Consider the following 12,405-nt stretch of genomic DNA (forward strand, 5'->3'; position numbering starts at 1 on the left):
ATGAACCAGCTCTCTCCGAGCACCACTCTCTGGCTTCGACAGACCCAAGCATTGACAAAGAAGATTCTGCTCATTACGGTCGTTCGCCACTGGTTATCAACATTAATTCGCTGCCTCGTCATACCAATCCTCGTCCTCTCGCTGGTACTGGGGGTCCAGAACTTCACCTCCTCGAACAACAAGTACGGCATTGGCAAGCCCACATCCGCTCCGATCCTTTCCGAAGTCACTCCCGATGGCGCGAAACTCTTCATCATCCAGCCCTCTGGTGCGGGAAGCGACGTCTCCGCTGTGATCAAAGACGTGGTCAAACCGCTTGGGAAAAAAGCCAAGATAGAAATACTCAAGGACGAGCAGGAATTGATGGAGAAGTGCCCCACGGACATTAATGGAAAAACAGACTGCTATGCCGCTGTCATCTTCAACGACTCTCCTCTGAGTGATGGCGGAAACAAACAGTGGAACTACACGATGCGATGCGGTTCCTCCAACGTTGCATCCAGCTTCGACGTCTTCCAATCGGCCAAGGCGGCGACGAACCCCTATATCCCATTGCAACTCGCCATCGACCAAGCCATCACCAACTCGTCAGCAGTCCCCGACATGTACATGTTCACTCGCACTACCCAGGAACAGGCCAAAGCAGTGCACCGCCGTAAGTTCATCGATATGGTCTTGGGAGGGCTGAATCTCGTATGCTTTGCAAGCATGCTGTCCCTTGTCTACCACGTTGTTGGCACCATCGCATCAGAGCGCGAGTCGGGCATGACGCAGCTGATTGATGTTATGGGCGGAGGTGCATTTTCTGCTCGAGTGCTGAGCTATCTCATCGCATTTGACATTATATACCTACCGTCCTGGATTATATTAGGAGGAAGTAAGAAAGGCGATTCCCTATGATGTCTTTCTTGTGCTAACTCTCGCAGTCTACTCTAGTCTGCTCCTTCCGACTTCTAGTGCCGGCATAACCATCCTCTGGCAAATCCTCACCGGATGGGCTCTGACTAGCGGCTGCGTCTTTGGTGCGACATTTGCCATCAGATACTCTACCATCCTCGCCGTTATTGCCCTGATCGGCATGGCTGCCTTCGCACAGCTTCTCGACAGCCAAACAGAACCGATAACCGCGAGCGTCGCCATGGCATTCTCCATCATGTTCCCCAGCTGCAGCTACATCTTTGTTCTGAACTCTATGGCTCGATACGAAAAGGCAGGAAAAGCGACCAACATTTACGCCATACCCCCATCCCCTGGCTTCGAGGTACAGAAAGCTACCATTGGGACGCTCTGGTTGTGCTTGTGCTTGAGCATCGTTGCTTTCCCCTTGGTCACCATCGCGATCGAACGATTTGTCCATGGAACCAGCCGCGGGCGCCAATTCAAGACGGGCCCTAAAGCAGACAACACTTCATTGGCCCTCCAAGTCATCGGGGTTACAAAGACATACAAAGCCAGTATATGGAAACGGATGTGCTGCTTCGGCAAGCGTCGTCCCGTCATTGCCGTCAATTCGATGACCTTTTCAAGCAACAAGCAGCAGGTCCTCTGCCTGCTAGGTAGTAATGGCTCTGGCAAGACGACGACAATGGATCTCATCACTGGAAGACAGAGCCTGACGGGCGGGTCAATTCAGATCAATGCTCCGGCATCCAAGATTGGTAAAACCCTTCTCCCATCCGAACTCCCTGCGGCAACTTCTAACTCTCGGCAACAGGCTTTTGTCCGCAACGAAACATACAATGGGACGAACTGACGGTTCTGGAGCATGTCAGCATATGGGATATGATCAAGGGGGGCACGTCAACCCGAGCACGGTTGGAAAGACTTGTCGAGTCGTGCGATCTGAGTCTCAAGATGCACAGCCGGGTTGGAACGCTCAGTGGTGGACAGAAGCGCAAGGTTCAGTTGGCATGCATGATTGTTGGCGGAAGCTCGGTCTGCCTCATGGACGAGGTTACAACAGGAATGGTAGTGTCCAGTCGACGCAACCTGGCTGCGAGACCAGTTACTGACCAGTTATAGGACCCAGTGTCACGCCGAGCCATCTGGAATATCGTCCTGGCCGAGCGCTCAAAGCGATCCATTATCCTAACGACGCACTTCATCGACGAATGCGATGTCCTGGCCGACCAGGTTGTCCTCATCTCTCGCGGTCATGTTAAGTGCCAAGGCTCACCTGCAGAGCTGAAGAACTTATACGGAGGGGGATACCGCGTTCACGTGCCACAGATTGACGGCATTCCCCAGACACGATTCCCAGCAGTCGCCCACCAAGGCGAAACAATCTTCAACACACCCGACTCGGCCTCTGCTACCAGGCTCCTCTCATCCTTGGAAGCGGCAGGGCTGTCCGATGTCGTGGTCTCGGGGCCGACAATTGAACATGTCTTTCTACAAGTCGTCAATGACCCTGAGGAGTCGGAGAAGACGACTTCTGGCATTTTGGAAGATGATTTGATACCCCTCACTGTGGTGGATCCAACGACGGACGGTGAACTGTCCTCAGGCACCCGAACCACCTTCACCCAGCAGCTTGCAGCTCTGACAGTAAAGCGCCTTACCATTTTTCGCAGCAACTTTTGGTGGTACATCGTAGCCATGACCCTCCCTCTGGCTTTCTCACCAGGCGCCACGTCACTGTTAAAGGTTTCGGACGGCATCGACACATTCCCATTCGAGCTGCCTTTATGCGTCAGCTCTCAGCCATCCATCTTTGACGAGCCCTGGCCCGTTGATATCGTTGCATCGGGATACGCCGACGAGGTCGGCTCAGGCGTCATGTCAATGCTTGTAGGCCCGCAATCGACACGTAGGAGTGTGTTTGGCGTCATCGACAAGTTTACAATTGGAGAGAGGTATAATTCCAACAACTTCGATTCCGACTTCACCTTTCAAAACGGTTTCAAAGCCTTCCAAAACCGCATGCGCGAACCGGTGAAATTTACTCCAGGCGCCATCTACTTTGGTGATGACTTGGATAAGGCAACTATTGCCTACAATCCCGAGCTCGGCTATGACACACCCGTCTTGATGCAAAACCTGTATAGCCAAGCCGCCAGCGGCGTTCCCATTACAGTGCAGCTGGCTTTCTTCAGCAACTCAACGCCTGTGAGTCTCAACTAGTCCGTCTTCCAACCAGTACTAACAGTTCGTCTCTTAGGCTGACGCCGGCTCCGGCCTGATTGCTGCAATAGTGAGTCTTGTCTATACTTTCTCTGCCTTGGAGCTTTATTAATCGACATAGATACTTGCTTTCCTCCACTCTCTCTACCCTGCTTTCTTCGCCCTCTACCCGACCTACGAAAAGCTGCACAAGGTCCGAGCCCTTCAGTACTCCAACAACGTCCGCCCATACCCGCTGTGGGCCTCATGCATGATCTTTGACATGATTTTCGTCACCATCATTGCTTCCTTGGGAACGCTCGCCCTTTCGGCTCATGTCGAGAACTGGTACTTTGCTGGGTACATGTTCCCAGTCATGTGGCTCTATGGAATTGCGAGCATGCTATGGAGTTATATTATCTCCCTGTATGCCACTTCTGAGTTGACGGCCTTTGGCTTAACGGTTTGTTCAATGGTTGGTACCTTCACCATCACCATGATTGGTTTCTCAGTAAGTCCTGTCTGCTCAGTGGCCTCTTCCTGAGACTTTCCAGCTAACTAGTCAGCTCGGCGCAACCAACCCGAGTCCCAGCAGCCCCACCCTTGCTCTGGACGCAGTCTCCTTCTCTCTCGGCCTGCTGTTCCCCATCATGAACCTGTTCCGGGCCATGGCGGTTGGCCTCAACATCTGGCTCGTCAGCTGCCGTAACTACAAGCTACTTACTAACCCAGGGGACATCCATGCCTATGGCGGACCTATTATGCTGCTTGCTATCCAGATTATTTACTTATTCCCTCTTCTTGTCTGGCTGGATGGTCAAAGGTCTTTCTCTTGGCCGTGGCGTCGAACGAAGCAGGTCAATGCTGAAGAGTCTATCTCGAACAATCACCATGGTATTGAGATGAATAATATCGGGAACGAGGGGTCCGTCTCGGATCTGCTTCGTGTAACGCAAGTGACCAAGTCATTCGGAGGCAAACTTGCGGTCCAGAACGTATCGTTGGCGATAGGCGAGAGCTCGGTTATTGCGCTGCTCGGCCCCAATGGCGCTGGCAAGACGACGCTTACAAACATGATGCGTGGTGAGATGGTTCCAGACAACGGCAGAATTTATGTGCAGGGAGTTGAAGTGCAAGGGAACCTCCAAATGGCGAGGAAATCCATTGGCGGTAAGTTTCAATCATTTCTCGAGTACATTTTTCCATCAATTACTAAACAGCATGACACAGTTTGTCCACAATTCGACGCTCTCGATAAGATCACTGTTAGACAGCAACTGAATTTCTATGCCCGGATCAAGGGCATCAGCAACATAAAGCAGAACGTTGAGCTGGTCATGTCCAAGGTTGGCCTAACACCCTATGCCTCTCGCCTTACCCATGTCCTGTCAGGCGGCAATAAGAGGAAATTGAGCCTCGCGATTGCACTACTAGGTAAGCAGTACTTTGACTTCGGTCCTTTTGAATTTATTATTGACAAGTACGCAGGCAACCCCAGAGTCCTGATCCTTGATGAGCCAAGCTCCGCAATGGACGCCTGTACGAAACGAGAGATGTGGAAGATGCTCTCTTCAATCACCTCGGGGCGCTCCGTCTTACTGGTTGTAAGTCTGTTCCGCAGTCTGCTCAACTCATCGTTCACAGTACCCATGCTAACCTTGTTGTCATTCAGACGCACTCTATGGAAGAAGCTGATGAGCTAGCGACCCAGGTAGCTATCATGTCTAAACGTATCCTGGCCATTGGCACAAGTCAGCAACTCCGAAAGCAATACAGCAATGTATACGACGTCCATTTAGTGCTTAAAACAGCACCGGGCTCGTCACGTACAGAGATCCAAGAACTTGAGTCCTGGGTTCGCGATGTCTTTCCGCAAGCCTCTTTCGATGCCATCAATCTAGGTGGACAAGTTCGTTTTGTTATGCCGGTTGCATCAAGCTTACCCGATGATGGGAGGAGCACTGTCCTGAGGTTAATGGAGATTTTGGAGCAACACCGGACGAGCCTTAGGCTTGCACACTACACGGTTGGGATGGGAACGCTAGAGTTGGCATTTTTGAGGATTATAAAGAACTGTGATGTGCCAGAGGGTTAGAAGGCTAGAAGGAAGCGTTTTTGGTAAATTATGAGTTAATAGAGCTTTTTCACTATCTAGAATTCAGGATATATTGGGACATGGGAAAAATAGTATTTTTCCCCTAACACGACGTCATAATAACTACCAATAGATCCTGTGGTGTGAATCATAGTCGAGAAACTCCCAAAAATATACGCAGGACCTTGAATCTTCTTGAGAGCTTAGCACTCTTATCCTCCTAGTACCCATTAAATAACGGATATTTGTTAAGCATATTGATAGGAGATTCAGCGCCCTAACATTCAACTGTCAAGTCCTGCAGGAGCATACACATGTCATTGTAGGGGTATGGCACACCACTATGCACAATAGCATCCCGGTAAATCCGCAATAGCTTCCTGGTCAAGACCCTCAAACTCTCCATAACCACTGACTTGTCTTTCAGACATACCAAATCGGCAAGGGATCATGCCATGTCCATGCCTACCAAAACCCTAGTGTTAACGGCATTAACTCTGGTTGGGTGCAGTTTGTTACCATTTCTAGTTTTGCTCTACAGACTCTAGATAAGTATCGTGGGAATTTCTTTATCACTCTTAGGTCGAAAACCATAGGCATACGGCTGGGCAACATAGGGAGTACATTATCTTTCTCGAATATCATGTCGACTTCAAAAGCTCTGTTAGCAGGTGTTCGCTTATGACCTTTGGGAAACGCCTTGACTGGTAGATTGAGTTTCTATATTCGCGGAAGGTAGGATTCCAAATGGGTGTTGGAGAATCCGGGGATCCCCCTTCCCTTCAGGATTCAGACTAACAGTCTGAAAGTCCTAGATTTAGAGTTCAAAGTCCTAGATGAAATCATTTAGAGATATAAACCCGAGAAGAACTCTCATCTCAATAATGAACAACCAAGTTCAATAAAAAATATATTTCCACCCAGCACTACTGCGCAATATAAACAACAACACTCGACAATCTCACGCATCAGATGAGTGACCAGAGACCATCACAACGACGACGAGTAGTCGGAGAAGAGGATAGCGATGTGGAAAATGCCATCGTTCTAGAGCCGACGCCCCTTCCGATCGCGTCGAGAGAGGCGAACAGAAGCGGGGAAACGGGCCGTGGAAAGACAACGCCGGATGAGCCCCCAGTGGGAGATACAGGATGGGATCCAGACCAAGAGTCAACCAGATCGAGTATTCATGTTGCCACAGACGAGCGCGAAGTGTCATCGGAAGAAACAGAGGGGCATGCAGAGTCCCGGCTGCCCGAAAGATCGACCAGGGGACAGCTGCCATCGAGATACATACTGGCCAGCACAAACTTCGCCTTCCTAGGAACAGTTGCAGAACAACTGTACCTAGTCACTCGCGACATCGATCAGTCCGAACCAAGAACCTTCAGGGAAGCCACGCAGGGCGTACATGGTAAACTCTGGTGGGGAGAACTGAAGGATGAACACGAATCTCTGGTCGAGAATGGTGTCTGGACCTTAGTCACGCTGCCCCCAGGACGAAAGGCCCTTCGAGGCAAATGGGTGTTCAAGCGCAAAAGAGGAGAAAATAGGCAAGTTCTACGGTACAAAGCGCGATTTGTCGTGAAAGGATTCGAGCAGAGGGAAGGAATTGATTACAACGAAACCTTCGCCTCTGTTGTCAAGCCGATGAGCTACAAGATGATATTTGCCATCGCGGCAGCACTCGATTTGGAACTGGAACAAATGGATGTCAAGACAGCATTCCTCTATGGCCTCGTAAATGAGGAGACATACGTCCAGCAACCCGAAGGATTCGACGATGGAAGTGGGAGAGCCCTGTATGGACTGAAGCAAGCACCAAGAGTGTGGTACGAGACTCTGTCAACGTTCCTTAAGACGCTCGGGTTCAAGCCTTTACTTTCAGATATGGGAGTCTTTGTGAAAGGTCACACGTTCATTGCGGTCTATGTGGACGATCTACTTATTGCCCGGCCCTCCAAGGACGAGATCGTGGCGGTCAAACAAGCTCTGTGCAACAAGTTCAAGATGACGGACCTGGGCTCATGCAAATACTACCTGGGCATGTCCGTAAGAAGAGACAGAGCCACCCGATCGATCTTCTTGTCGCAGACGGCCTACCTTGAGAAAGTACTTAGAGACTTTGGAATGGACCAGTGCGCTCCCAATGCCACACCAGTTTCGACTAGCAAGTTCGGAGAACCAGGCCCTGACTACAAGGCAGCGGACAAACTCAAAGAGTGGTATGCCAAGGCGATTGGGTCCCTGATGTATCTCATGCTGGGGACGAGACTCGACATTGCTTTTGCTGTCTCCTTATGCAGTCGACACCTAACGAACCCAACCAACGAGCATCAGACAGCTGTCAAGCGTATCTTTTGATACCTCAAGGGATCACAAAATCTGGAACTAGTGTACCAAGGAGGACTGCAACCTCTCCTCGGCTACACCGACTCGGATTGGGCGGGAGACTTGGAGACTCGAAGATCAACGTCTGGATATGTGTTCAACCTTGGTACGGGCGCTATCAGTTGGAGCTCGAAGAAACAAAGAATTGTGGCCCTGTCTTCATGCGAAGCAGAATACATGGGGCAAACCGCAGCCGTAAAAGAAGCAGTCTGTCTGCGAGGTCTGCTCCAAGAACTGTTGAAAGAATACAAGGAGGTTCCAGAACTAAAGACAACTGTAATTTTCGGGGACAACCAAGGAGCGATCGCAATGTCGAAGAATCCACAGTTCCATACAAGAACCAAGCACATTGATATTCAGCACCATTACTGCAGAGAGAAGGTCAATGATGGAACTGTTGAGTTCCAGTACATTTCAACAGGCAAACAAGTGGCCGACGGCCTAACAAAGGCCTTACCAAAGGATCGTTTCCTTCTATTTAGAAACGCACTAGGTCTCAAAGAACGACGACCATGAGAAGGTGCAGAGATGAACCAATACAGGAGACATGCCATGGACAGACAGGAGACCCACAGATCCAAGATTGCACGGAAACATGAAGAAGGCGCAAAGATGAGGTAGAGTGGGAGAGCTTCTAAGCAAGTAGAAGGAAAGCCACGATCTCAAGGTTGTGCCGAGCGTGAGGACCGTGCAAAGGTGGACTGAAGTGGGAGACCTATTATGGACAGGAGACCTGCAATTTCAAGAAAGATTTCAAGACCTGCAGAGACAGGTGTAGGCAGGAGATCTTCTGTGGACAAGAAGAAGACCCACTGCTCCAAGATTGCACGAGACCATTAAGAGATCCTGAGCGCCCATGTCGAGATAGCTCTTTCCCTGCAGTTTTCACCCACGAAGGTGTTTTTGGGGTTTTAACGAGGCTCGACAGGCGTGTATATCGAGTCCAACAGCAGCTCGAGTGGGAGTGTTGAGACAGTGTGGCTATGGTGGTCCGATCTGCTGGTGGCTGGGATGTGGATACTATGTAAGGGGTTGTGCTCCTCTCGGACACATGTAACTTAGAACGAACAACAACACAATCAACCCGTTTTTGCTTTAACACAGGTTCTGTGGTGCATCGTTAGGATGGGGCGGCCTTCATACTACACAAATCTAGTTGTAGACTCTAGCAAGGGGTAAAAATATATAAGCTATCAAATGAGTCGGATAAAAGTCGAGTCCTTTTTCGGTGTTGGTCTGTGGAATCCATCTTTCCCCCATCTATTTAATTTGCAGACCCCCAGTAACAGGTCAACAAAGCCAATAATTTATAAGTAAATTCTATCACAGCGAGCTACTTCACGGGTCCCTGTTTTCGTCGTCAATAGCAACCTCCTTCACCTTGTTTGATGTGGTAACTACTCTAGCCATGTCCAATCAATATCCTAAGGCCAGTCTTTGCTTTCTGCAAGGCAGCCGAGTTCTGGGGAGTCTTCATGACCGTCGGTCATTCGGCACCCCGTTGTGAAGCGATGACCCTGCTTTATCCACGATCTAAGAAGTTACAATAACACCTCAAACATCTATTTAAGCCATTAGCCAAAAATATATATTGACATAGGGGAACCAACAAACAGCGTCATCCGCCTAAGCGACCAGACGTCGCATACAATCATATTTAGGGATCCGCCCACGACGATCTCCCTAAGTGCGGCAAATCGCTAGACAGCTTCCCAAGACGTTGACGAGACGGGTTCCGAAATAACAACCGCCACCGACCTTTCCTGTAACACGACGGACGATTTCGGCCATCAACCGCATAATATCATGGATATTCGGGGGGAGTGACATAATTAGCGCTTGTTTGAGTGTCCCGTCTGCTCTGGTAAGCTATGGCATTTCCTGAAGGCTATATCATCCCCAGTCTCACATATTTAGCTGCCTTTCAGATGTTATCGTTATCCGATAGAAATTCGTTTCAGTGAGCATTTTTCCGCTGCCATATGGCATCGTGGTATTGCTTGGCCGCTGTCTTTGCCGTGTTTCTAGATCTGGAGTGCACCTTGAGGCTCGGGCTCGGTTCCTCCAGTACGTTTAGATATGTCGTGGTTGCGTGAGATTGTCAGTCTACTACCGCTTTGCGTATGGCGACGGCTTGGCTCTGGGCGTCGATGCCTGGACCGCATCTAAGACGGCCGATATTAACCTATCCGTTTTCTGCTGCACCATATTCCCCAATGGCCTGCTTCTCAGCTTATCCGTGATTCTGCTATTGATCTTTTCTAGGGCGTACTCTTAAATAGAAATCTTTTTTCTTATTTTTGCTAGCGTCTGTAAGCTCTTTAGATAAGCTATCTAGTCCTTTAATCCTAAAATATATAACGTTAACTGTCTTATAAAAAAGTAAGCTAAATAAATAGCTAAACTAGGGGTAACTTAGATTAATACTTACTCATTAACATCTCTTTACCTTCATAATTAAATAGCATAACAGTTACTTATTTATAATTAAGGTTATATATATTCCTTATAAGGTCTAGATCCTGTATAGATAACATGTCACTTATCTATTATTTCTAGACCTAACATAACTAGTGAAAGCTATGTGCTCCAAATTGAACCTTTGATAGCAAGCTTCGCTGGAGTATATCACCAGTTAATTTCCATAAGGCTGCGCTAGGCTCACCATCCATTCTGAATACCTCGCAAGCCGTCGTAAGCGGAAACATGATTGACAATGGTCCAAACAGCGCCATGCAATCCTGGAGCAAGAAATCTGTCCCTTGAACAATTCTGACACACAGCTCCCTTAAAGTTTTCTGGAAATGATCTCCTAGTTTGCAGTCTGATTGGACTGGCCAGTCGCAAGATACATGGGGGAATCTGGTCCGCAGATTTCGGATCTCAGTCAAGCAAACTGCTTTGAACGCCCATAGATGCATGACCACGTTGGCGACAGATACACTGGGAAACCATATATTACAACCCGCCCAGGCCGATGAACGTTCTGATGGAATTCGCCAGCAAAACAAGCCAGTAGATGGCTCTGCACCTAAAGGGTCGCCCCAGCCTTGAAGATGATTATGGGTATTTATCAGTAGGGAAATTGCCTCTGTAGCAATTATGGTAGCTACACGGGGAGGGCTATGCTCAAGGGTGTCGATAAGTTCGAGAATCGTGGGTATACCAGAGACCTCACTGAACAGACGTTGCATGAAGGATGGGGGTTGGGTCTCAAATGGGTCTGTTTTCCAGTCTTCACTGGAAAGAAAAGAAGCCTTGCGAGATGAAAAAGCTTTCAGAATCTAGCTGATGAGTCAAGCCCAATGAATCACAAAGAAAGGGGCGAAGGACTTGCCAATAGGGGTCTAAACCCAGTGAAAAGCTTATGACGGATTCCGAGACTGAATGACCTGGCAGGCCAGAGCCTCATCCACTCACCAACGCCATCCACATGGCGCCACCAACCGTTTCTTGAAGTCGGTAATATCGTCTACACAAGAGACGTCTCATTAATCTAATATCCTTTGTAAGGTAATGACTACACCCACCTCTGTCAACGTGAGGCACATGATGGCCACGGCGACTTCGTCTCGTGACGATATGTCTATCTGCGGCCGTTCAAGTTCTCCCTTCAACGAACGCATAGCTGAACCATATTTATCCAGCAATTCAGCGCGTGTTGAGTGTGAGCTTTGCCGCAAATCAGATATAGATGCTGCAAGGCAGCTTATTGCTGATAAAAGAGCCTGTCCCTGCCCACCATTACTTACGATGGGAAGGACTTCAACCCAATTACCACAAATACGGGACTCGGTTGGTTTATGTTGACAAATGGCAGATAACTCACCTTCTGGCATGAAACTTTGCATGATAAGCAGAACCATGCCTTGGACGGAATTATTCGGTGTGCTAGGGATCATGTCGATCACAAGAGGTGGTTTCGGTTGTGGCCGTTGGTTGGCGCTTATACCACTGGTGGTAACCGCTTTTTTTCCAGGCTCCTTAGCAGAAGCTTTTGAGCTCTTAGCCTTAGTTTCGAGAATGAATGAGAAATCCGAAGGGTAACAGCATTCGCGCCCAGTATGAGTACATTGCGAGCAAGCTGGTTTCCGTCCGTCGCACTATGAGTGGGTCAGCTGACGGCAACAGGTCATGACGTAGCGAAAGAAGATACCCCTAATTTGCGTGACCTACACGTCTGACAGATTTTCCTGTTTCGTACCTTCATCGTAATAGAAGGCGCTGGACGGATGCTTGATGGAATGAGAATGTAATGCTCAGAAAACATGCAGAGATGAGGTGGGGTTGCTTACAAAATCATGATATATAAGCTCAGGCTTGGCGGAATTAGACACCTATAGAAGTTAGTCCACTGAGCCTAAAGTTCTAAGCTCGAGACTACCCTTGGGTCAACCAATCATAGCGCGAACGTCAATGAGCACTTCCTTTGTCATCACACTTTCTTGGCATACAAATGTTAAGAAAATGGTACTGTCTACACCTAAATCCTTAACAAGTGCACAACAAACGCTTCAATTTGCGCTTTGCGCAGTCGCAAGCCGCGGCGATGGCTTCGTCTATGACGATCCCGCCCGCTGCTCCGAACCCCTTCGATCGGGGGATCCACACTCCCGCCAATCTGAACCGAGGAGCCCGTACAGCCCTCTTGCAGAACAGCCCCGTGGCCGTGAACGGCACCATTGGTGTTTCACCCGGTCCCAGGTGGATGGCACAGACACCATCCTCACCACTCAATGCCGCTACTATCGCTGCAGCTACGGAAGGAGCTGAGCGTGCCAGCCCCTCATCGGCTTTTGGACAGCAACCAGTCTCTA

The 12,405-nt window shown here is 49.2% G+C and overlaps 2 protein-coding genes across 2 annotated transcripts; one reads left to right on the forward strand and one right to left on the reverse strand.

Moving 5' to 3' along the window:
• BKA55DRAFT_530751 (uncharacterized protein) lies at positions 1-5,908 on the forward strand (the record flags this gene model as incomplete). Its single annotated transcript, XM_046189165.1, has 12 exons — positions 1-877; positions 927-1,658; positions 1,715-1,968; positions 2,023-3,108; positions 3,161-3,193; positions 3,245-3,613; positions 3,657-4,272; positions 4,333-4,706; positions 4,775-5,192; positions 5,494-5,558; positions 5,625-5,707; positions 5,815-5,908. The coding sequence occupies 12 exons, from the start codon at positions 1-3 to the stop codon at positions 5,906-5,908; spliced, it is 5,001 nt and encodes a 1,666-aa protein (XP_046040991.1).
• Positions 5,909-10,158: 4,250 nt separating this feature from the next.
• BKA55DRAFT_530696 (uncharacterized protein) lies at positions 10,159-11,798 on the reverse strand (the record flags this gene model as incomplete). Its single annotated transcript, XM_046189160.1, has 4 exons — positions 10,159-10,862; positions 10,922-11,060; positions 11,119-11,691; positions 11,745-11,798. 4 exons carry the CDS (start codon positions 11,796-11,798, stop codon positions 10,159-10,161), a joined length of 1,470 nt encoding a protein of 489 aa, XP_046040992.1.
• Between the last annotated feature and the right edge of the window lie 607 nt (positions 11,799-12,405).

Source organism: Fusarium redolens (genome assembly GCF_020744475.1).
Source record: "Fusarium redolens strain MPI-CAGE-AT-0023 chromosome Unknown BKA55scaffold_38, whole genome shotgun sequence".
In the NCBI taxonomy this organism is placed as follows: domain Eukaryota; kingdom Fungi; phylum Ascomycota; class Sordariomycetes; order Hypocreales; family Nectriaceae; genus Fusarium; species Fusarium redolens.